General features: G+C 41.8%; 1 protein-coding gene across 3 annotated transcripts in view; it reads right to left on the bottom strand.

The window, feature by feature from the left end:
- Window positions 1–26,060, bottom strand: part of LOC118417896 (WD repeat-containing and planar cell polarity effector protein fritz homolog) — a 35,736-nt gene that overhangs the window by 6,938 nt on the left and 2,738 nt on the right. For all 3 annotated transcript variants that reach the window (XM_035823660.1, XM_035823652.1, XM_035823669.1), the window contains exons 4-20: window positions 25,721–25,768; window positions 25,300–25,370; window positions 24,336–24,395; window positions 22,953–23,073; window positions 22,358–22,500; window positions 21,441–21,518; window positions 19,719–19,819; window positions 17,995–18,157; window positions 17,165–17,395; window positions 16,034–16,125; window positions 15,531–15,638; window positions 14,502–14,607; window positions 5,864–5,978; window positions 5,167–5,290; window positions 4,554–4,617; window positions 4,343–4,439; window positions 3,387–3,493 (exon numbers count right to left, since the gene is read on the bottom strand). In XM_035823660.1, coding sequence (XP_035679553.1) covers window positions 3,387–3,493; window positions 4,343–4,439; window positions 4,554–4,617; window positions 5,167–5,290; window positions 5,864–5,978; window positions 14,502–14,607; window positions 15,531–15,638; window positions 16,034–16,125; window positions 17,165–17,395; window positions 17,995–18,157; window positions 19,719–19,819; window positions 21,441–21,518; window positions 22,358–22,500; window positions 22,953–23,073; window positions 24,336–24,395; window positions 25,300–25,370; window positions 25,721–25,768 — 1,829 coding nt within the window. The remainder of the gene's footprint in view (window positions 1–3,386; window positions 3,494–4,342; window positions 4,440–4,553; window positions 4,618–5,166; window positions 5,291–5,863; window positions 5,979–14,501; window positions 14,608–15,530; window positions 15,639–16,033; window positions 16,126–17,164; window positions 17,396–17,994; window positions 18,158–19,718; window positions 19,820–21,440; window positions 21,519–22,357; window positions 22,501–22,952; window positions 23,074–24,335; window positions 24,396–25,299; window positions 25,371–25,720; window positions 25,769–26,060) is intronic.

Here is a 26,060-nt window from a genome sequence, read left to right as displayed (position 1 = left end):
CCCTCCCTGCACTCTGCATGGCAAGATGCTGTTTCAGAACCGGAGAGCAGTCACCTGCAAACATGCTATGTTAAGAGGCGTGGGTACCTCATGAGGAAATGGACTCCACCTAAGCGGCGGGATGAGAACGGTACAGCACTGGGTATTTCGCCGGTCTTTCAGGTGGTCGTCCCAGCAGAGCATAGAATCACTGTTCTTCGGCTAGCCCATGCAATCCCGTTCGCAGGGCACTTAGGGATCGCCCGCACAAGGGAGCGTGTCCTCCAGCATTTCTATTGGCCCGGAATCTTCAGAGATGTGAAGCGCTTCTGCAAAGGATGCCCACAATGCCAAAAGTCTGCCACCCGACGTGCGGGAGAAAAACACACAATGGTAGCTCCGCCCATCATCGGCGAACCATTCCGACGGATTGGTATTGATATTGTCGGTCCACTTCCCCGATCACACTCAGGCAACAGGTTCATCCTCACTATTGTGGACCATGCTACACGCTACCCAGAAGCAATACCCCTCCCGTCCCGTGACAGAAGCTGAACGTGTCGCTAATGCACTCGTGGCCTTTTTCTCCAGAGTTGGCATCCCTGAAGAGCTCCTCACTGATCAGGGAGCCAATTTCATGTCCACAGTTATCACCCAACTGTGCGAGCAGCTCGGCATCCACAAACTCCGCACTTCACCTTACCACCCTCAAACAAACGGAGTATGCGAACGCTTCAACGGCACCCTCAAAGCCATGCTCCGCAAGCTTGTAAGTGACGACGCCAAAGACTGGGATGAATACCTCCCACACATATGCTTCGCCTATCGTGAAACTCCATGCTCATCGACGGGCTTCTCGCCATTTGAACTGACCTTTGGACGACCAGTCAGGGGTCCATTGACAGTTCTCCAGGAGACGTGGCTTGACGAGGAGGAGCATGAAGACAGCCTTGCCGACTACATCACCGACTTGAAGACTAAGCTTGAATGGATGAAAGAGTGGTCCCTTCATACACAAGAAACAGCACGGAAGAAGTCCAAAGCCTGGTATGATAAGACAGCCAGAGACAGGGAATTCAGTGTCGGTGATCAAGTTCTGGTACTTCTCCCTTCCTCTACGTCGAAACTACAACGACAATGGAGAGGACCCTACACCATCATGCAGAAGATGAACTCTGTAGACTACAAAGTGGACACAGGCCGTCGGATGAAGAGGATTCGGATCTATCACGTTAACCTTCTCCGCCCATGGGAGCAGCCAATGCAGTTTGCAGCCTCGACCACACTTGATAGTGGATCAGGAGAAGACCTTCCCGCCTTGACACAGTGATTTCTGAAAGTGCAGAGTTATCAGAAATCACATATGGCCCCCATCTCTCCGACGCGCAGCTTGAAGAACTTCAATGCCTGGTCCACAAACACTCTGCAGTCATCTCCGGCAACCCAGGGAAAACAACAGTCGCTGAGTTTGACATTCTAACTCACAACGACCGGCCAACACATCAGAGAGCATTCCCCATCCCTCACAAGATGAGACCTGCACTACAACAAGAAATCAATAACCTGAAGGAACTGGGAATCATCCAAGAGTCAGAGAGCCCATACAACGCACCAGTAGTGCTGGTAAACAAGAAAGATGGTGGTGTGCGTATGTGCATTGACTATCGGAAACTCAACAACGAGACCATCGCCGATAGATATCCCATGCCTAGAATCGACGAAATCATTGATGGAGTAGGTGCGTCTCGGTACATATCGGTTATCGACTTGACCAAAGGCTTCTACCAAATACCGCTATCAGCCAGGGCCAGGAGCAAGTCGGCCTTTCAGACCCCATACGGCCATTTCGAGTTCACCCGGATGCCATTCGGAATGAAGAACGCGCCTGCCTGTTTTCAGCGCATGATGGACAAGATACTCCGAGGAGCGGAAGAATATGCGAGGGCAGTGATGGATGACATTGTGGTTAGCAGCCTCACGTGGAAGGACCACCTGAAACATCTGGACGACATCTTTACCCGCCTTGCAAATGCATGTCTAACGGTGAAGCCGTCGAAATGCAGGTTGGCCATGCAAAAGGCGGACTACCTGGGCAAGGTGGTGGGACAAGGCGAAGTATGCCCCATGTCCAGCAAGGTGGCAGCCATCCAAAACACTCCAACCCCCAAGACCAAAAGAGGAGTTAGGGCATTCATAGGATTAGTAAACTACTACAAGGACTTCATCCCTAACATGTCCGGTATGGCGGCCCCCCTGACAGATCTGCTGAAGAAAAACAGACCAAACAACATCATCTGGTCCCCGCAATGTTCAGCTGCCTTCGACAAGTTGAAGGAAACTCTCTGCAAAGAGCCGGTCCTGAAGGTAGCTGACCACAACAAGCCGTTCATTATCCAGGTAGACGCTTGCGACAACGGCATTGGGGCTGTCCTCAGCCAAACAGATGCTGCAGGGCGCGACCATCCCATTGCCTATCGAAGCAAGAAGCTGACCGACCGACAAAAAAAATGGTCGACCATCGAGAAAGAATGCTTCGCCATCCTTTTCGCCACCGAACAGTTTCGGTACTACATCTATGGTGTCCCCTTCATCGTCCAGTCAGACCACAAACCCTTGACGTGGCTTGGTCAGGTGCGGGATAAAAACAGGCGACTCATGCGGTGGAGCTTCTTGCTGCAGGAGCACAACATCGAGTTCGAACACAAAAAGGGCATCCAAAATGGAAACGCAGACGGCCTCAGCAGGGCTTGGGAGGAGTGAGTTGGCCTGTTTAACCTGTATAGCCATCATTGCCTTGTAGATTAGTACCTATATAGTAGTAACTGAGGTAGCAACTTTGTGGGTTCACATTACATAGCGCTAGGTTCAGATTAACATTTCTTTGTCAATCTTCTTGGTAAGGGGAGGAATGTTGTAAACCCACCTATAATTAAGTACTGAAACCCCCCCTATTTAGTAGTAGACCAGCCCTGAGGCTGTAGTAGACCAGTCCTGAAATATGACCTCATTCCATGAGTTGGATTCGAAGGAGACACAATAAAACTCTGCAGTTCTGAATCTGAAGTCTGTCTTACCTGCGTCAAGGACCCCCATCTCGAGTCACAACAGTAGCCATTCATGTATGAAGATAATACAAGATACAATACAAAATGGAAAGCCCGATAAAAATGACTACAAAAACGTCAAAAAAAAACAAATAGCTAGAGCCTAACCTCTGCTTGGAGAGTATGAAAACAGAGCCGGAGAGTAAAGAGTGTACCTTGCTCCACACAGCTTTTTTTATGAATAGATTCAAGTTTTTCTCCCAGCCCTGTTTTTATCTTAAATTGTTCACTTAAATTGTTAAAGTAAGAAGAAAAAGAATACAAGTTAGTCAAGGCAATGAAGGTTTCTGAAAGAGGAAATACCTTGTGCTCCCCACCCTCTGCTCCATGGCCATTCTGCATACTATCCAGCTGGTCTTCACTTAACTCTTCATTAATGTCGCCCTCCTCAAAGCCTTCGTTGGACTGATCTGTGAGAGGAACAGAATTCTTAATCATATTCCTGTCAGCATTTATGTGCTGTGACTTTATGTGACGTCAAAATTGAATTGCTAAGAATGTGGTTTTGTAAGCTTAGAATTACTGGATGTATAAACAACAAAACTATTTCTTTTCTGACGATTTTTCTTCCCCCCCCCCTTTAGAAACATCCTGCATTTTCGTCGAAAATTAGGCCTTTCTAGTTTCCATTGCAATGATAGAGGTTCTGCATAATGCTGTTTCACATACATGTACCAGTTGTGTGAATGGACAATGGTTTCAAATTGTGGTAAAATGTTTTGCAATTACATGTATCAAGCTACTCATGCTTTCGAATAAAATTCACTGCTAAAAGTACATTGTAGCAGTGTAGTATTTCAGCAACAAAAGTAATACTTCTTATATGTAACAGGCGACAGTATAATTCCAGACGAACATTTTAATTCCGGAAAAAAATTTTCAAATTTTGTAGATTAACCTGATGAATTAATATTTTGTAGGTAATCAAAGGATAATGAATATATACAATCATGTACGTTGCATTTAGATGTCTCCATGAAGAAGGCCCATTCTACAGAATTCTAGGGAGTCTGCCTGAATTCAGTCTGAGGCAGAATTCTGCCAGAATTCTGGGAACCTGAGCCAGAATTCTGGACCCTGAGACAGAATTCTGTAGACCTTTCTTCGTAGAGACATCAAATCGCAACCTACATATTCAGTTTCCTTTGATATATTATACCTAAAAATATTAATCAATTATTAAGGTTTTTCCGGAATTAGATTGTCCGGAATAATGCTGTCGCCTGTTATGTACATTTAAGAATTTCCCAAATTCTCACCTGTTGTGACTGACTCCAGTTCTATCTCTTCAGCTTTCTTCCTGGCTACATCTGCAAGAGCAGTTTCTCCATTGTCTAGTGCCAAATAGTGAATATCCTACAGCACATTTGAAGGAAAGAAAACGTTATTATTGTGCATATTTTGAGAAGCTTTCTTCATCACCTTCAACTGACAGAAAAATGCATGACTTATGACTGCAAGCATCCTTACCATGAAAAGATCCCTTGCTCCAATGTCAACAGCAAGAAGAAATGCCTTTTCAAACCTCTGATACCTGTTACATACACAAAAGACTCAATGGTCAAATTCAAACTAATAGTAAGTTGATGTCAAAGTTTGACACCAAGAATCATCTTAAAACAATAATAATATATCTACATGAATGTGATGCATTGGAAAGAAGAGGTAAAAGACTCAATCTTATTAAGGTGTGTAATTAAAATGATGTCGCCATTATTTACAATTTTACAATAAAATTACTGGTAACATCAATGCTTAATTTTTTTTTCATTTGGGCTGCTATTCATGCCTTCTCAGGTGACAACCATTGTTTAGGGAGTGGAATCCCACTCGTGGATATATTTTCTTCCATTAGCCATCAACCAAACCACATATACAATAGGTGTTATGTGACACTAAAGATAGCATTGATGATGTTACCTGAGTGTACACTTCATATCCAATCATAAGCAGTGGTGTTAACATTTTGCATTTTTAAATTGAAATGAACTTGCTTCCATTGGAACAGTCAAAACCATTCAAAAAGCAATTTTGGCATTAATCTTGAGAATGCAAATCTAAAAGCTATTGAAAGTGACAGTACCTGAGAAGATGGTGGAAAAACCTCCGTGCTAGTCTACTGATGGGGTCTCTGTATGTAAGGACAATCACCTCAGTAAGAGGACGCGTGGGGGCATAGAAACTCCCCAGGCACATCTCCAGCTGGGCTAAATATTACAGAAAAATAACCGCTGGTCATTTAAATCCCAAATTTAGTACAGTCAAACCTGCCCAAGTCGACCACCCGGTGGACCGGGCAAAAGCGGTCGATTTGGCCAAGTGATCGGTTAGAAGAGTATCGACTCACAACATGCCTGATGCACAAGTTTACAATGTAAATGGTTTAATGGCATACAGCAAGCACACGCGAATGCATCTGCTGCCATCTTTATTTTGAACATAACATTGTAATGGTAGTCAAAAGGAGGCTACTTACAATCATCTACATCAAACTTTTGCTATGAGAGTATTGATGTAAAAAAAGGAAATATTTCATTGTTCTTTTGTTCAGGGTTGTAGCCAGCCAGAAATCATTTTCTGTCCCCTCGATTTTGAATGGCTTTGCCGCAGCGTTCCCAAGAAAAATTTTTAAATCTAGACCCTCTGAAACACTATTTCCTGCATTTTAAGGGTTAAATTTTGAGGACGGAATGGGCAAAAATTTTTTCCGTCCCCAGCTGCAAAATTCCGTCAGAGGACAGTAGGACGGGTGCTGGCTACAACCCTGCTTTTGTTGATACCTTCCCTTTCTGCATTGAGTTTCTGCTTCATGAGATGGTGGAAGATCATGTTGAGGCAGGTGAGGCAGGTGTCTCCTGCAGTGTTCCAGTTCAGGGCATTAAGAAGGTCGACACCCTGCATGGTGGAAGGTGTAAAATGACTAAAATACCTTTCTTCCAATATCAAGTCACAGACATGCTTTTCAGTAATTAACAGTGAAAAACAATTAAAAAATTGTTTTGGATATTACTTTACATGTATCTGAGACATGTATGTCACACATGAAAGATATTTCAACAGTATTGAATTTTAACTGGATTTTATTGGATCATTGTAAACACATTGTATCCAAATCATATATCTTCAACAAAAACTTCATGATTTTTACTGTTTTTATTAAATTAGATTAGACTAAGTACAGTCATTACTGTAAAAGCCTTCTTCAGGGGTGCCTAAGCATTTGCACGAACCCTATGAAATTCGTACGAATATTATGTGATACACACGAATCACTATGCGAAAACGCACATTGAGAGGGCTGCTCAAGAACAAGAACTTACAGATATGTCTGTTTCTTCCTACGACCACGATGTGGCAACTTTATAGCAAGAATAATATATCTAGGTTGCTTTACAACGAGTGTTTGCTACCTCTATGACAGCGGAAAGCGGAAGTGAAGTTTACTAGTATCTTTATTTATCAAGTATGCATACAAGCTCACATACTAGTACAGTTGTATTGCCAAATACACTCAAAGACTACGCAAAATGAAAAAAGGAAGGCTGACTATTCAATCATACTTATACACTTACATTTCCAATAATGTATCATATTAAACTTTGTAAAGGCACAGTAAAACAATGTTGTTGTTTTTTTTTTTTACATCAATACCAAGGACGTTATAAAATGTCCTTGATCAATACCAATTTCTCCAGGGTTGACGGTACAATATGTCAGCGCAGTTGACGGATAGGTGGCTAGTAAAGTCGCAAGCGGCAATGTAACTTCTTTCGTATTTTCTAGTGACCTTGTACAGTGCCTCCCAGGCTACTTGCACTGGACGAGAGAAATTTCTGTACAACAGGCAACTGGCTCCCTGGAAGCCTGACCCAGATCCTTTGGTCAGGGAATGGGTAGGAATGGCAGGGATGTTTATGTTAGCCAGAACTCACAGCGGGGCAACCAGCCAAGCATGACTGCCACCGAGCCGCTGCTCTGCCTGACAGCTCCTGTTGCCAATTATAAGACACGCTGTTGGTAACGTGTACGGTTACATGTGAACATACATGCAAATATCGTTGTTTTTTTTCCTAATTTATCTTCATGACACTGAAAAATATTGGTGGTTATGTGATGACTAATACTTTTAGGAGACACCTCCCTGACAAAACAGGCGTAACCTGAAGCGTTCCTTCAGACACTAGTTGCCTTCTCCCACATTGGGGTGGCGGGGAACGATCACTCCGGCACACGCACCCCACTGTGTGTAAACATTTCTGCCGGCGCGTACGAGCCGGGCCGGCCTAACTGCCTGTATCATGTTTCACAGGCTGGGAGAAGGGATTTTTGCCTAACATTGAACAGTCAACAGGGAAGAAAAATGCTTCGACATCGGAGACAAGTGCAAATATAAGTCGAAATAAAATACATTACCTTGTGTCAAAACAAACTACCTGTATTACACGTTACACAATAAAGATTTAACTAAATACGCTATATGATATCTAGGCATGGTGTTAAAGCATATTCCACGGGACATGTCTTCAAATGGCGGGAATACTGTGTCAAGTGTCCAAACGCAAAAATTTAATAAAGATACAGGTATAATATCTCAAATAACTTGAGAGAGTACAGACCTGAAGAAAACGTTTGCTGTTTCAATTACGTTTGCGTCTTTCGGTTGTCTCTTTTTCGATATTCTAGTTCTACGTAACGTTGTATTGTCGCAATAAGTATGCTTCAAGCTGACGGTTTGCTGACTACTAGGGCGGCTGAGAAGCGCAAGAACTGGCCGTCTGAGATGCCCGAAAGCCATATATGTCAGGTACAAGAAGAGCGGAGATACTGTATCTCAGGAAATGGCATCTAATAAGCCCTACAACCTGACCATCAATGGCACGAAGGCAGACGCTTTTCGTCGGAAGTTGAGATGGAGCCTCTGACGCGGATGTTGCACGACTGATGGCCGACCGGCGGGGTCGCACTGGAAGCAGAAAAACGGCCTGCCGTGACGTGGATCGGGAACCACAGTTATGTGGGACTCCTCACCACACTTTCGCCAGCGATTTCTTGTAAACCACAGGTATAATTTCACCTGGCTTCGTTTTATGATTTTTACTATTCGTATATAAGATATTGAAAACTTGATGATACGATGTGATGCGTGATATCCACCATGGTTTGAAGCAAGAGAGCATATTAAACAGTAAGTCACGTATCACGGGTCGGCAACTCTGGAATTCTGACTTACGACATTGTGTTCAAAAGTAACGTTGCAATGAAATGAAATAGCGCAAGATCCTTACGATTTTGGACGCTTGCATTTGTAAACTTTGATAGGGTTAGAGGGATAGCTCAGGGAGGAGGACTGAGGTCTGTACATGTTCCCTTTACATTCCAGAACTACCTGACCACGGAGGATCGATTATCTTTATTGTCATCTTAACATGAACCAGATGGGGCAGGATCCCCATACGTGGTGGGCCCTGGCCGTTACACTAACCTCTTATCGTGCATCCGTGATCTATCAGTACGAAAATCCCCCTTCCAACGACCCATGACGGGTAGCCACACATTGTATTCCGTTCGCCGACCGGGAACACAGCTATTCAGCCTACTTTACTACTCTGCAAGCAGAGGTTAGGCTCAGGCTGTTTTTCAACGTTTTTTTAGTCGTTTTTATTGGGCTTTCTATTTTGTCATTTTTTAGAGTAAGATAGGACGATTAGTCAGGACAAAGAGCCCAACCGAAGGCCAGATAAAAACGACTAAAAAAACGTTAAAAAACAGCCTGAGCCTAACCTCTGCTTGGAGAGTAGTTTTCTGCAGAACGAGAACGTGGACAGGGAGTTTATCTCGGTGTGGTTTGTCGAGAATGCAGCGAACCCAAGACATTGCCGGAAACAACAACCGAAGAAACAGTTAATCCAGAAAACCTACAAATTCAGGAGGGATGCTTGGGTCAACAAGGCCTGGTTTTATTACAGCTCAGTGGCACCTGTTGACGACGCCCCCTTCGAAACTGTCTGTCGTGCAGTGCCATGTGTGTGTCCATGTAGATGATGTTTCTTCACATTGTACAACCCTTTTTTCACGATTTTCTCCAGAGTAGAGTAAAGACTTGAGTACGTAGATCTCTTCAGTTAGAAGCCGTTCTGATCAAGTTTTATTTTGAACGCACCTCGTATATCATATAGTTATGTTGGGAGAACTAACCACCATATTGTAATACGACTTGATCTATATTTGTTTCTGCTTGCGCTTAGATCCGTATTATCTGATTACTGAAAGTTGCGCATGTACTGGTAAAAATTGGCCAGTACAACCCTACAAAGAAATAAGGGGAAAGGGTAAAGCAATAGGAAAAACTGATTGTGTGTACAGAAGACGTGACACAGATGTGCAAAGTGACGCATGACGAATCTTTAAAAATACACGTACAAAAAAATGATAATGTGGTTCTTTACAGTTCTTAAAATGTCAAGCAAACAATGAGGGGAAAAGGCCGTTATATAACCGCCTTGATAAAACACATAATTTAGCCAGGCTAAACATGTACAACACGTAAGTTTGTTGTCCCGAAAATGTTTTTCGTTCAGAATTTCAGGTCATGAATGAATTATCGATATCCACATCATCAAATGCAAATCATGTGAGCATCAGGCATGTCCACAGCAAAAAATACAAATACAAATACAAAACCAATCTAGACCGGACGATTTACGGATAACCAAAAAATTGCAGGTAGTCATGACCGTTCAGTGAAACATGCTCCGTCCATACTTGGCCTTTGAAATCATAGATTCCTACAGGTCTTTCGATGTCGGAGATTCTAACACGGCAAATAAAATATACAGCTTTGACTCACGGTAAAAATGTCGTTATCTGAGCTGTTTCGGGGAGTAAAACTATTGTTTTCGTTACGCCACCAGCCAAACCCAGCGCAAAGGGAAAACAATAACATGACCCCTGCTTGACCCCACCAACAAAGAATGAGAAGTCCCGTAATTTCTAAGGAACTTCTCACTAACTTATGAAAGGGTGGCTGTATATCAGTGTATGTATTGAAAATAAACAAGTTTTTTGTGATAAATGAAGAAAAAGAAAATTCACATTTTCCTCGCTACAACGGTAAGAAGACAAATTGTGGTTTTGATGCGTTTGCTTGTGATCGCCATTCCTCTTCACAGCTGACGGTAAAACTGGCGGTTGAAGGCAGGCATCGCGAAGTAGATCTTGTGAGGAGACCTCGTACTCCCGTTAATTACATAAGATACGCCTTGTTCATAATGAATAGCGGGACACAAGATGTTCCTATTTTTCTCGCTGGTAACATTAATTTCTTTGATGATCTTCGCTAGTCTGGAGTCTCTTTGATGGTCAAGTGCTGTTTAATGTCGCGCTTCGAGCTCGGTTCAGAAAAACTCCCTGCTATGCGGCGATTTGTGGCACATGTGGCTTACATCTTACATGATAGTACTTACGTGCAACTTTGTATTTGTAACTAAATTTCCTTATTTTGTACGAATAATGGTACATGTATGGGCAGCTGATATTTTCCACGCCACAGTCCAGTGGACTACTACTACAGTCCATGGCACTGTTTACTTGGCCACGGTCATTTCACGCCTGATTGATAACACAGGCCTTCATTAATCCCCGCGCGCCCGGGCCGGACAGTCAGGGCAGCCCACCATGTACCAATTATGGTTAATACTCGTTATCGCCACTGTTTGTTGGTATAGTATTGCTCTGACTGTGTATGTTGGTAAGTTAGTGCAAATAGAAACGCACAACGCTAGAATGTCAGGAACGTTAACAGAAACACGATCCTTACCTGTTGAAACCGAAACTGAAGTCTGTAGAAAAGTCATAAACAGACCGTTGTACTCCAATTCAAGACACATTCGTCGATTGACAGGGGCGTGATGATTTCCGCCTCCCGTGCCGCACCGGCTGTGAAGTTGTGCTCCAGGAAAGTAAACAAGATAATTGCAGGGGCGGGGACATGATATAAACTCCATCCCTAGGAGTTCTCCTTCCCTGGCACTGTTGTCGAGCGCCGTACTTGTGTTGTTCCATTTCTACGGTATCAACAGAATGGACTATATCGCTGGGAACTGGGAACTCCAAAGTAACCTATGTACAATAGCAGGCCTCGAAATACTGGGTGCATGTGCACCCAGGTGCACCCAAAATTGGAGCTGTGCACCCAATTATTTTCTGTGGGTGCACAGAGTGCACCCAAATATTTTATTATGTTTATGTATGTAAAAATATCAAAGTATACTTGTGACTCGTTTTTTGTAGTTGAACAATTTCTCGTTTCCAAGCAGAACCAGAAGTAAGTACATGTACTATCAACAGCTACTACTACTATATAAACTTGATACAGGTTGCAAAATGGACGAGGATGTGAAGTGTGTATTGTATTGTAGAAGCCATAAACAGCTCATTGTTCTCCCATTAGACCGATTGACAGGGGCGTGATGATTTCCGCCTCCCGGGATGAACCCGTGCCCGCAGGGTAGTTTACTCAAGGAAAGTAAACAAGATAATTACTGGGGCGGAGATGATACTTGACAAACGTTTTCAAAAATTTCTACTTGGAGTCCACTCAAAATATTCTAGTACGGCGTGAGAAGAGAGGAACTTTTCCCATTATAATATTTGCTAGAATTCAGCTCATTAAGTACTGGCACCGTTTGGTAAACTTACCTGAGGACTGGTCCTTACACATACATGTACAACACTGTATTTACTGGCGACCTTGACTGGATTAATCATGTTGAGGACATTCTCTATTACCACAGCTTTGGACAAATATGGTCAAAACCTGAGGTTTATAAAGCAGAATACATTGCCAACCAATTGCGCATCCGGCAACAAGATATATCCATACAGGAGTGGTTTAGTTCTATTGAAAACGATTCAAAACTAGTACTGTCTGTAACGTAGCAAATCAAAAGAATATTATGAACAAAAAACATACCTTTATGATATAATAACATTAAAATTTGCAAAGCAATAACTAATTAAGAATCAGTAGCCATAAATTGAATATAGAAACAGGCAGATACTATACAATGTAGCCCCTGACCGAGGGTTCTGTCCATTCTGCCCAAAGTCCAAAGAAGATGAATTTTACTTTATAATGGAATGTTTCTAAATACAGTTTTTTATGTAATGAATTATTCACATTGCTCAAATAAAGTACAACAGATTTCAAGAGACTCGATGCTACAAACAGATTTGTATATATCTTTAGATGTCACAACCCACATAATGAAAAAAATTGGCAAAACAAGGACTGCTTTGATATTAGAAGGAACATCGATACTTATGATTAGCCCACTCCATTCCAATACTACAACAAACGCAAAGAATAATGTTAGTCCTTATTGTTACATAACTTTCCAGTTTCCAGTTTGAATCCTGCAGTGCCACCGATCTTGTGCCCATGGGAAAGGCACTTTACGCGGCTTTCCTCACTTTACTCAGATTAAAATGAGTACCTAGCTTCGGCTACGGCTGTCCCTCAGAACGTTAAATGAAGGTCCTGTGTTTAAGGAGAGCAACACCCCGCGCACTTGAACCCACCAAACGTGCGGTGTGCGATGGTGCAAATCCTGCTGTCTGGAGTTGGTGATTCACTACAAATCACCAGGATGGAGGCCTGGCGAACCTCTGCCTCGTATCAGCTACACAGTGATTTACTGTCATTCACCTTAACGGGACAACTGGCACATCCCCATCTTGTAATTAGCCATACGAAATGGTATGTCACTCCGTAAGGGGCGGTATAACCCTGTCGTGTGTAAGTACGTCGACCGATGATGATGACCTATATTTTGTACTTGGTGTAATACTTGTTGCCATGCATTGTACCGTGTACAATTGTCGTGCTTAGTTCTTCTACGGCCAATGTGACATCTTTGTCCGTACAGGCTGCTCAGAGATTCCAAGATTGAAAACGAATAAGAAAATATAACAATTAATTGTCACCTGTGTCTTGCAATTTCATAGTCTTTGTACATTGCTCGCAGACAGGAGATAATGGCCAACTAGGTTGAATGATGACAAGGTTATAGTTCATTTACTTATTTGCAGAGACGTCATAGAACAAACATACGTCAGGCCCGCTACAGAGTAAAGCGGAATTCCTGTGATCTCGTATTAAGGCACGGTCACATATACTAATGATATAGCTCGTGCGATCGCTGTACGATCGCTAACTAAAGGCATTTGGCCGGACAAAAATGTACGTACATGTATCAACTTTCTTGGTACACAAAATGTAATCTCGAACCAGATCCACGGTGCGTTATCTATAGTATCAAACGCCCCATAGGTGCCGGTGCCCGTTTGACTCCCTTAGCCGGCTATAGTCCCTGGCCAGCTTTGATACTATCTTATGGCACCGTAGGGTCTGCTTGGAGATTACACAAAATGCTGTTTTTGATCCATGTCGGTGGTTAGTTCTGGCACAACCTGCTTGAAAATCCCATGGCATCAAAATCATACAACAATCGCAGGACCTATGTGACTGCGCCCTTACGGGTAGTTACCTAGTAGTAATTACCTATTCTATGACGTGCGTGCGTGTGTGGAACACAGTTTCAGCACCAGAACTTGTTGATACAGACCTGTGTCACACATTTTGCACATAAGAATATGAATCAAGACACGTTTTCTGTACTTTCTTTAAGCTCAAACAATACTACGTATACCTTTTCACAATGATAACCACACATCTGCATCCCTCCTTACATCAATTTATGACATATGAGATATGATTTTTCTATATTCAATGAAGCATGAAGACTCCCACTGGGGGGTATAATGATCCGTTGGGTAACAAGGAACATTTTCACAAAATATCTGATATATAGGTGTAGTTTGTGAAAGGCTACAAGCATTAGTCCCAAGTGCTCTGCTCAGTCCCATTTTAATCTGCTCGATGTTACAAATCTTATGAAATTCGCACAAATCACTACGTGATACACAAGAACCTTATGAGATTTGCATGAACCTTCTACAAAAAGGGTGGCCGGGAGAAGGCATGGTTTTGAGCGTTTCTACCCGTGATATTTCAAGGCATGGAATGGACATATACCATCACGAAGACGTATTTGATACCTTGTGAGCTACTGTTTTGTTTCATTTCAGCATCTTACATCGTATTTTCCATCGTCAAAGATCGAAGCCGCCATCTTGAAAATCCTGCTCTGTCTGTCACGTGACCCAGGCAGTGGTTGGGCAATTTTGCATAAGGCTGAGCAAATCTCATAAGAAGTTCATAAGGTTCGTGCGTTTTCGCATAGTGATTCGTGCATATCACATAATATTACAAATTTCATAGGGTTTGTGCAAATGCTTAGGCACCCGTGTTCTTCAGGATTCAATCTATGAGAAGACTGACATCCATGCAGACAATACCTGATCAACTTGTCCAGATTTCAAAAATTCTGAAATCAGCTCCTGAGCACCAAGTCTGCCTCTACTGAAGACCCCGAGGTGAAATCTTAACAGTGCCAGTGGTCCCCTGTGACATGCCATAAAGCATTCACATGATTATGAGCTCCTTTCACACAATTTCATACCGAATGGTAAAGACAGAACAAACAAGATAGCTTTTTAAAAAAAGCTGGCTAGAGGCGAAGGTGGGAAAAGCTGTGATGACGATATATAAGAAACTAAAAGATCTCACTACATCTAAGTACAGGAATTCAATGGTCTGTGCACTGTTAATATCATAGAAATGACAGACAAATACAAAGACTCCAGTAAAAATGTAACACATCATGAGCTCTTTCTAGCAGAGAACAAAAAAAGAACCTTCCCAAAGGGCACAACTTCGGTGGTAAGGCTAGTGTCAAACCCAGAACCTCTTGGTTCTGAGCCCAATGCTCTACTAGTTGCATGTGAATATGTAAAAAGGGAAGGAAGCCAAATTTTCAATAGTCCAAAAGCAACAAGCAACTACAAGATACTCCAGTTGCTTGAGTAACTGCTTTTTGACGATTGTAACAGTTTACATTTAGTTTCTCTGTGATGAAAAAAAAAACCTACATAGTTACCCCACTTAAAATGTCAACTGTGTGCCATATGGTGCCCATAGTGTACATGGAGGTCACTGCAAACACACTTTTTATGGAGTATCCGTCTCCTAGGAGGACTTCCGACCAAGGATGTAAGGGGTTCCTCCTACCCCCGACTTGTGTGCCATGACGGGTGCGTCATGCCCGAACATGCCCCTAAGGCCTGTCTCGACCACAAAGCCCCGCCAAGGCCACTAGCCACAGCTAGATACTCATGCACACCTGAGTTAAGTGAGGAAAGTCGTGTTAAGTGCCTTTCCCAAGGGCACAAGATCGGTGACACGGCAGCCGGATTTGAACCCGCAACCTCTCGGTCTCGAGCCGAACATGCTGCCACTGCGCCACGCGGTCCCACTGACACACTTACTTGTCAAACATGAGAAGTACTGAGTCGTAGCAGTCGCCTGTCCAGTCTGAGGAGGAGCTCATGGCTGTGGCTGGTGTCCACTGGAGTCTCTCCAGCTGGGCAGCATTTCTGGAAAGAAATAAAAACGAGTTCAGAGACCTCAAACCCTACATTGTGAAATATCATATGATATTATATTAAGTTTCTCTAAATTTCTTGCTTAATCATGTCTCACTAGTTATGAAACAAAAATTACAATTAGCAAAATCTATTATGATACAAATTAAGGGATCATCACTTTGGTGATTTCTGAAATTATTACATCGATTATAACAACAGCTACCAAAAAAAAGCATCACCGCGCAAATGAGTACAGACAACATACCATTAACTACATACGAAAGCGGCAAACGGAACATAGAGATATGGGAGCGAATAATCAAGACATAGGCCGACAACAATACTCTGTCGATGGAGGTTACCCTCCAGTCACAGAGTAATTACTGCTTCGAAGACCGGATTACCTGAAATGTCTGGTGGTGTTCAAGGTCAGTTGTGAACAAGGCTCCTCTGCCAACAACTGGATGTTGATAGTTCCCAAGGCCATGTCTAAAATCTGAAAGAGTTTTGCTCTACATTAGGGCTGGGTATCGGTACTGCGTACCGGTACAAAACCGGTTTTTCTTATTGGACCGGTCCAGAAAAACGGACCTGAAAAAATTAGGTGGACCGGATGTTGGACCGATTCGAAAATTAACAGATTATTTTATCAGGCATTCACACATTTTAGCGCTTGCAGATGGAAGAAAATAACAAGAGTGAAGTAGAGTAGAATTTATAGTAATTTCTACCAAGTTTTACAGCCAATCGTACAGGTGCAGTTAGCGTTGTATGGTTTTAAAACGCCAGTGTAAGTCTAATACTCCACCAAACAAATTTCTTTGTAGCAAAATGGACCATTGGTATGAGTCATACTGCATCAGGTCCAGGTTCAGGTCCGGACCTGGACCTAATCCTTTGGACCTGAACCGGACCTGGACCTGAATTTTCTGTATCGGTACCCAGCCCTACTCTACATGCATGAAAATGAGTATACAACGTACGGCTCGCTAACTATAAGGGCAAGGGCAATCACAGACTTTTATGAAATTTATTTGGACGGTTACCTAAATTAACCCCCCAAAACGTGTTATGGGGATACTATCTGGTGTTTTCATGCCTCTGGGAAAGGGGAGAAAAGAGTGAGTTCAAATTATATAGCTGAGCCATGTGCGATTGAAACAAAGTCTTTCTGAAGCTGGAGAGAGCAATAAACTTTGCCAGGCTGGATATAGTCTGCGGAAGCTATACACATGTAGTAAAGAGTAAGGGGTGGGTACAGCTACAGAAAATTCAGGTATGTGTAGTACATGTACAGGTACAGTCCAGGTCCGGACCTGGACATAATTGTTTGTGAATGGGCAATACCCATAACAATTGGCCCACTTCGCTCTTTTTTATTTTGGACCAATAAGCCCCCAAACAATTGAGTGCCTGCCACCCTCCATAGTGCTTTATTGATTGCACATTTTGTGCATACTACATGTACATCGTCTACATTTTTTGCAACAACAACAAGCTAAAGAAGAACAACATCAGATTCTACATATCATTACCTGTATTTCTCCTCTGTGGTTGGAGATGGCAAAGACACAGCCAGAAGGGTGCCAGGATAAAAACGGAGCAGGAAACATGGCCTGTGTGCACTCCGTCACTCTCCTGTGGTCATCATACAACACCAGGGACCTGTCCTCACATGACAGGACTAACTTGTCCTCTGCTGGGTTTCTCCCTTGTCCTACAACGGGACTCTTTAGGGGGATTGTGGTAACAGCAACTCTTTGGACCTGTGAACGACAACATGAAAAATGCTATCACAGTGATAATTAGTGCTTATACCCGTCACATTTGGCGAAAATCAATCAGATGACGATTCTGCGGCAATCGCCCGAGCCTCACTTATAAATATAACATTATTGCACAGCAATTGTACAAGGTACAAAATATGGCCTATATGTGACAGGGACGGTTTTCAGGTGAAAAATACACGCAACCCTCTGTCGATCTTAAATATGGCAGATCTATTATCGATACGCCCGAAGATCGAGGATAATGTGACAGGGGTATTAGGACCAGGATAAGTCAATGATCTACATGTAGTAGTAATCACACATTACTTCAGAGCAAGAATTGGGCCACTGAGAACTCACACAACCCGACAAACCTTAAGCTGAAATATGGATGACAAAAGTAGTCACTGTCGACTAATGGACGAATAACATGTATGGAAATTAACTTGATTACCTAGTAAGGAATCAAGAACTGCATGGAAGGAATGGTTTGTAAAGTTAAGAAACAAGATATATTACATATATTGAATTTTAACTCTGTACAATTGTGTATAATTACAATTATGAACACCAAACTATAGATGGAGCCCCTTTACCTTGTTCTTGGAGCACTCATATATACAGCTGTCCACAGTGGGTTTGCCATCCACATTTGATGACTTTTCTACGGTATAGACCCTGTGTGGTTGGTTCAGACTGAAGTGAGCACTGATTGGCTCACACTCCGTCCTGATGTAACACAGCAGCTCAAGCTTCACCCTGATGGATGGAACCAAAGTTGGGACAAGATTACACAATGTTGGTTCTTTTAGTAGCCAAGAAATGTATTAAAAACAATTTGTTGACTGTCATAAAGCATCTAAAGGACTGAGCAAGACAGGTTCATAGGCCTGCGGTTACTACCAAGCAGAGGTTTGGCTTTGGCTGTTGTTTGACAGGTATGTGTTTTTGTCTGTCAGGCTTTTTATTTTGTACAATTTTCTTCATGTCTGCCAGCAAACCTATGCCAGCACTTACCCCATGCTGGGCAACCCTATCTAATCCCATGGCTGGCAGATATGAAGAAATCGGCACAAAATAGGAAGCTTGACAAAAACACGTCGAAAAACAGCTGGAGCCATATCTGTGCTCGGAAAGTACATAGGGGGCACAAATAGAATTAAAGAAAAAACAAAACTAGACAAAATAAGATGCCTCAGATGACACCAATTCTAATTTATACATTCTCAGTTTTTAAAAAAAAGATCAATTAAGAGAAAAACTAGAGTTCGGGGACCTCATACCTCCATGAAATATTTATTGCTTTTTTGTGGATGGTATGCATGTTTATAGTCGGTTGTATTTGAGAGTAATGGTTATATAATATAAATGTTATGGGAAAGTAGTGGTGTATTTATTTAATGACACAGAGGATGTCCATCTGATTAGTAATTATCAAAATGTGACACTTAATTGTGTAATGTGCGTTTAAGAGGTCGACGGCATATGGTAGCGTGGTGTTCCTTAAGCTTGATGTTTGGCATTTAAAATGTCTAAGGTTGTCAGCATTATTGAGGTTCGACTATGTGCCTCAGAGCGGTGTGGTGGGAGGAAGTTGGGAAACTCAGAAAGAAGAAGGGATGTGGCCAACTTTAGTCAGATGGTGATTTGATTTTCCACCAATATGTCATAACATCAGCTGTTCACACGGTACAAAAACGAGATGCACACTTTCCTCTGACAGCCCTACACCAACTGTAAGATGAATACTTGGCGCCAACCCCGTCTGCTAACAGCTGTCACCTCACCATCTGCTTGGAGCTAAGCCCATTAACAAACACATAAAGCACGATGCCTGTACCAATATATCTCAAATATAGGGGTGATTTCTGATATTATTACATCGATTATAACGAAAGATACGGCTCCCAAAATCTCATTGATTCGAGCTTTCATCACACCCCACCAACACAACAAGTATGAAACCAATCCATCCAGCTGTTCTTGAGTAATCATCTACACAGACAGAGACACATAACAGAAAATATAACCTCCATTCCATGACATTTCATGGAGGCAATTAAGAAAGGAAATTGGAACCTCATTGTAAAATTTGTCTGGTGCACTAGACAGTACAATATAAGTTTGAATACTAGGTTAATGTGTTCAGCTGTTTGCAAGATGTACTTTTTTACTTTAAATTTATATAAAAGTAAAAAAGTTGTAAACAGCTGAACACATTTACCCATTATTCAAGCTTTTATTGTACTAGTGCACCAGATAAATTTTACAATGAGGTTCCAACTCAATGTTGCATTGAATATATTTTATGTAGACTTGCCCGTTATAACTGAGTAAGACCAGGTTTGCCCTATCCTTCTCTGATGACATGGGGGACCACGGCCACGCCTCTTCACTTGCTGTTGGCCACCACACTATCACCTGTATGGAAGGGAAAAAATACACTCTTTGTGGGGTCTTTTTATTGAATCAAACTTGTGTGATTACTACAACAGCTGACACACCTCCAAACTTGTGTGAATACTACAACAGCTGACACACCTCCAATCTTGTGTGATTACTACAACAGCTGACACACCTACAATCTTGTGTGATTACTACAACAGCTGACACACCTACAATCTTGTGTGATTACTACAACAGCTGACACTCCTCCAATCTTGTGTGATTACTACAACAGCTGACACACCTATAATCTTGTGTGATTACTACAACAGCTGACACACCTACAATCTTGTGTGATTACTACAACAGCTGACACACCTCCAAACTTGTGTGATTACTACAACAGCTGACACACCTACAATCTTGTGTGATTACTACAACAGCTGACACACCTACAATCTTGTGTGATTACTACAACAGCTGACACTCCTCCAATCTTGTGTGATTACTACAACAGCTGACACACCTATAATCTTGTGTGATTACTACAACAGCTGACACACCTACAATCTTGTGTGATTACTACAACAGCTGACACACCTACAATCTTGTGTGATTACTACAACAGCTGACACTCCTCCAATCTTGTGTGATTACTACAACAGCTGACACACCTATAATCTTGTGTGATTACTACAACAGCTGACACACCTACAATCTTGTGTGATTACTACAACAGCTGACACACCTACAATCTTGTGTGATTACTACAACAGCTGACACTCCTCCAATCTTGTGTGATTACTACAACAGCTGACACACCTATAATCTTGTGTGATTACTACAACAGCTGACACACCTATAATCTTGTGTGATTACTACAGCAGCTGACACACCTCCAAACTTGTGTGATTACTACAACATGTCTCTCTGGAAAATGACTATATATGACTAACTAATACAGACTACGGTCCACTTAATATTTGATATAATGAGCAGTCAAAAAAGGCAAATACTGAGGAACTTAAGGTATTTAGGTTGGCTAAATTGGCATTTTGACCTTCCATCGTTTTCTCATTTTAATTTAATGAATTAAGAAAGAATGTAACCGTAACAAATATTGATAGATGGGCATGAAAGAATTCTAAATCTGATTTTTTGGGGCCATATTGATGACGTAATCAGGTTTTATTGCCCAAAATATATATTTTTTTCACGGTTGCGCAAATTTATATCTACTAATAATAATGATCTGTACTAATTAGAAAATAATTGTTTCCATCTAATAAAAAAATCATTTTTTAATAACTACAGATCGTTAGTAGATATCAATTTGCGCAACTGTGAGTTTGTAGCTGACATCATTATGCACATGAAAAACATAGTTTCATTGCAGTGGTATGTACCAAAGTGCTGTATTTTATCATAAAAAAATAATATTAGGGGCAGTAAAACCTGATGATGTCATCAATATGGCCCAAAAAATTAGCTCTAGAATCCTTCCGGCTACATTCTTTCTTAATTCATTAATAAGAAAACAATGGAAGGTCAAAATGCCAATTTAGCCAACCTAAGTACCTGAAGACTAGCAATTATCTGCTAAGAACTAAGGACTTAGAAAAGGTGTTAAAATAATTTTCATGATAATAAACTTTACCATATCTTGCAGTGTGTTCATAGATAGCCTCCTCTCAACCCTTCTCCCAGTTGGTCCAGGGAGATCCACATAACTAATCTGGAAAGAGAGAATGATGTGAAACATACATGTAGGTGGGTCTTCTCTGTTTTCTATGTAAGGCATGTAAATCTTATTTTCACTTTAGTTTGAGTGATGTCAATTATTTTCCCCAATGTAGGACTTGTCTCTTCTGGTTCAAGCCATTGGCATGAGTCTGCTATTGTATGTACAATTTAGTACTTTCCATATTACTTGATGCATTTAGTGTGCTACAGACAGTAATACTGTACATCATACACTAGTCACAACTTCTCAACCATGCATGTACTGTTCCAAACATGGCAGAAACTATGGATGGTGTATATACAATAGATATTCCTTTAAGTTAAAGTTGTTCCTTTAAGTTAAAGTTGTTCCTTTAAGTTAAAGTTGTTCCCACTTTCTGCTACCTGGGTGACATGATAAGTGAGGCTGGGGGATGCTCAGATGCTGTGACTGCCAGGGTCAAGTCTGCATGGAAAAGCTTCCACGAACTACTCCCAATTCTCACTAACAAATATATTCCTCTCAAAAACCGGGGGCATGTCTTCAACTCCTGCATTAGGATCATTACTATATGCCTCAGAGAAGTGACAACAGAAGACATGAGGAGGCTAACTACAATCTGTTGTTCGAGGACACAACATTTTCTCAACTTCTGGTGCATTTTGCATCGAAATATGTGTTTTATCAGGTGGGTATGACAATAATGAAATACAACAACGGTTCCAGCCCTCCTGCGGGTCTGATCACCCTACGGCCTTCGGGCGATCCCTCCCGCAGTCGGGTGATACGGAATACATCGTGTTGTATTCTTTATAGATTAGCTTGCAGTTCCATGTATTCTGCAGGCTTACCTTTGGGTCTAGCGCAGACAATTTTTCCACCCTTTCTGGTCTCCTGCTGACCTCCCCAGTGCCTGGTTTCCGACTTAGCTGTACAAGGGCAAGCTTGGCCAATGTTGGGAAGGCAAAGACCAGATAGTGGTCTGTCACCAGGGCTGGATTGAGAGGAAAAGATGCAGTCTAGTGATTATTTGTTATGACAGGAATGCTCTGATAAGAAAATCATCACTAGCAGTATTTTAATTTGAAGAATTCTTCCATCTCTTGTCTTATGCATTTTGCCAAAATTTTGTAAAAAAAAGAATTTAGCTTATAATGGACGTCCATTGGCTAAATCATGAACATATAATACCAAGACTAATTAATACATAGCGTAGTGTCATAGACAGCACAAAATGTGCTGGCAAAAGGGGTGTGCAATTAAACAGCTTCTACTGTAGTAAGACTGAATCTATTTTACCCAGTGAACAAATTTGCGTGTAACAGTTATCAATGTTATCACTCTCAATGTAGACACAAACTACAGTTATGTTGCAGGTGGGTGTTTCTCGCCTTGATATCATGATTTACAATGGAAGTATTTGATAGGACAACTGAAGTCAGGTACCATCATTGATTGTGTCTGCACTCAGTTTTGCTTGCAGGGACTTGTCTATGATAATCCTCTCCACATCACCACTGTGGGCAGCCACAAACATGGTAACAAAGCAGGCATTGCTCAGGAACAACTGGAAAATAAGGTACATGCACGTATATCAGAGAATGGTGAGGTACTGTGTCATGACAGTTAGTAGCATGTGTGGTCTAGTGGTTTTAAGCAGCTCTGCCTCTAAAACTAGAAGCAATAATTTCAAATCCTGTAGGGCTAGCTGTGTCGCTCACCTGACATGCATGCTACTAGAAAAGGCTGCAATGTTCATGTTTTTCCAGTTAAATGTACTTGTATTGAATTGTTTCTACCACTTCCTTGTAATGACGCTGAAAAATAGTCACACGAAATGTCTCGAAGAAATCTCTGAGTCTTACCCAGCTGTAGACATTGAATCTACTCGTCATGAATTAGTAAATTCACCTCTCTTTGAAACTGTATGAATGTACAATAAATAAACCAAGAATAAAGTGTGCTACGAAAAAACAAATATCCAAACATGGTCTTCATCATGTATCCCCCTTTACTCATGTAGAAGAGTCCACTACTTTGTTGTGCAAGTAATTTTATTTTGGTGCAAGTAACTTTGGGCTTAACTTGCAGCAGTGCAAGTTGACCCTAAAGTGTATTTTGAGCCCTGTAAGATCATGTTTCACAAATTGACTCAAGCACAACCAACCCAGTCAGTAGTAGTTGCCAGTACATGTACACCGTGGTCATTTTTGTCTAAGTCCCATGTCATGAGTAGTCACTATGAAAAGGTTCAAAACTGAGTCAGGGTTGGACAGATTTTTATAAATACTCTTGATCTCAAAATAGGGCAACTGGCCAAAACCAACTTCTCACCCGGGCACTGCACTTCAAGGTGAAGGAGGGGTGTGCACTCTTTCTCCACCCTCTTGTCTACTGGCGCACTAAGTCTTACAGGGGCAACTGTATGCCACGTGTTAAACGGCCCCAGCAGATGTTGTTTGGAGTTTCTATCTCCTATCTTCCGACCAAGGATGTAAGGGGTTCCTCCTACACCTGACTGGTGTGTCATGACGGGAGCGTCATGCCCGAACATGCCCCTATGGCCTACCACTGCCACAAAGGCCTGTCACTGCCACTAGCCGCAGCTAGGTACTAATTTACACTTGAGTTAAGTGAGGAAAGTCGTGTAAAGTGCCTTTCCCAAGGGCGCAAGATCGTTGACGCGGCAACCGGATTAGAACTCAAGACCTCTTGGGCCTGAGACCAATGTGCTGTCGATCCCATATCTACCCATGGTATAATCACACTGGCTGGCTAAACTTGTCAAACCCTATATGACTCTTATGACCTACAAAAAACCAAGCAGACCTGTAGGTGGTGCCTTCCTTTCCACTTTGTCAGCACGCACTTGTTCGTGGTAAGGAGTTCCTGAGTGTGAAGAAAAAAGCACAGTGTGATCATCATAAACTTAGAAGAAACCATGCTACATTCTTCTTACACAAGAAGACTAAATGCTTTGTTAAAATTTGACAGATATCTCCTAAGATGATGGGAAAAATAGTAACGCTAGTCTAGCTGCAACAGCAATATGGCCTAAATGGAAAGGCTGTTCACACAGACTCAGAGTGAGGATAGCTACAGTTAAGTGTTCCCATCAGGCACACTTTCATCTTTTCCTCTTGCTGATTCAGAATTTTTTCATCATTATCATATATTGACTTGCAGCACGTCAGTCAATGTTTTTTACCACAGGCCCTGTTAGGCCTAGGTCACAATTCCCAACCCGGGGCCCGGCCGGATAGCTTTCGGAATATGGTAAGAATTAGGCACCACAACACACAGAACGTAAAACATTAGTCAGGAGCATAATTTGTGTATATTCCTGGGTGAACACTTTTATTTTACGTTTCTACAAACATCCTGGCCAGGCCCTGGTTTGGAAATGTAACTGAGGTAAGCCAAGTTTGATGATTTGTGAGCATGAATGTTTCAAACTGGATTGAAATAACCTCAAGCCGGCTTGTTCCAAGCAACTTCTCAGTGGCTTTTCAAACAGTTCTGTGAATGATTTCATCAGGCTGGAAGATCATTGGATAAATAGGTCTTTATTCGCAACCAAGATATTCAGAAGAACAGCTAAAAATTTTGGTGATTATATGTCACCTTCCTCAGGGCAGTACTGACTGATTATGGTAAATTATATTCATTTAATATTTAGACGTTGGCAGTGTAAGCAGTGGCACCTATCTGTAATGTGCAATAAAACCAGTCAGAATTGCAACAGGAAGGCTACACATGTACACAGACATATACAGACACTACATAACACTACCTCAAATTCCTTCAGGGTGTCCCTCAGTTTGTCTGGTCGCTTGTTCCTTGGAGTCCAGATCATGTCACAGCCTAATAGATATAAGGCATTATTTTTCAAAGGTTTTACCTGGTCTTAGACAAAAACCCATATAATTGTTAAGTTCTCACTCACTCAGAAATTGACTTCCATGGTTTTTTGAGTGACCAAAATGTCGGTAAATAGGCAGTAAGCTAACAAAATATTGTGTATGAGACAGTTAAGATGAAGACATGATCCTATAATTCTATAATGTACAATCATGTACATACCAGTACATATACATGTAGATGATACAATATTCATCTGAGATATATTGTATGTTAATATGCGTCATAACATTGTGATAAATGACTGACAGATAACACTATTAACAGGATCTGAGTAATAACATGAAACTTACTTTCTATGTAGTGTTGATGCTCATTGTAGTACGGTTGATCCCCACTAGCTACAAAAAGAAAAGAGACCAATTAGAACAATAACACTTTAAGCAGGCTAATCAGTTTAAACACAGTAATTAATTAAGGGTTAACGACCCGCTTTTCTTTGATGTATACGGTGCCCTAATTCATGGGTGGTTCCTAAAACCAACGAATGAACGACCGAGGCCGCGTAGCGTTATTATCAAATAGACGTTGTCATATATCTAGCAGTGACGACTCGGCTCCGGGCTATGGATTGGCACATGATGCCATTATTTAGTTCAGTAGCCCGAGGACGAGATTTTTGTTTGTCCTGCC

Source organism: Branchiostoma floridae, chromosome 1, assembly GCF_000003815.2.
Source record: "Branchiostoma floridae strain S238N-H82 chromosome 1, Bfl_VNyyK, whole genome shotgun sequence".
Taxonomy (NCBI): domain Eukaryota; kingdom Metazoa; phylum Chordata; class Leptocardii; order Amphioxiformes; family Branchiostomatidae; genus Branchiostoma; species Branchiostoma floridae.
The sequence above is the reverse complement of the archived record's forward strand: the minus strand, read 5'-3'. Positions and strand labels throughout refer to the sequence as shown.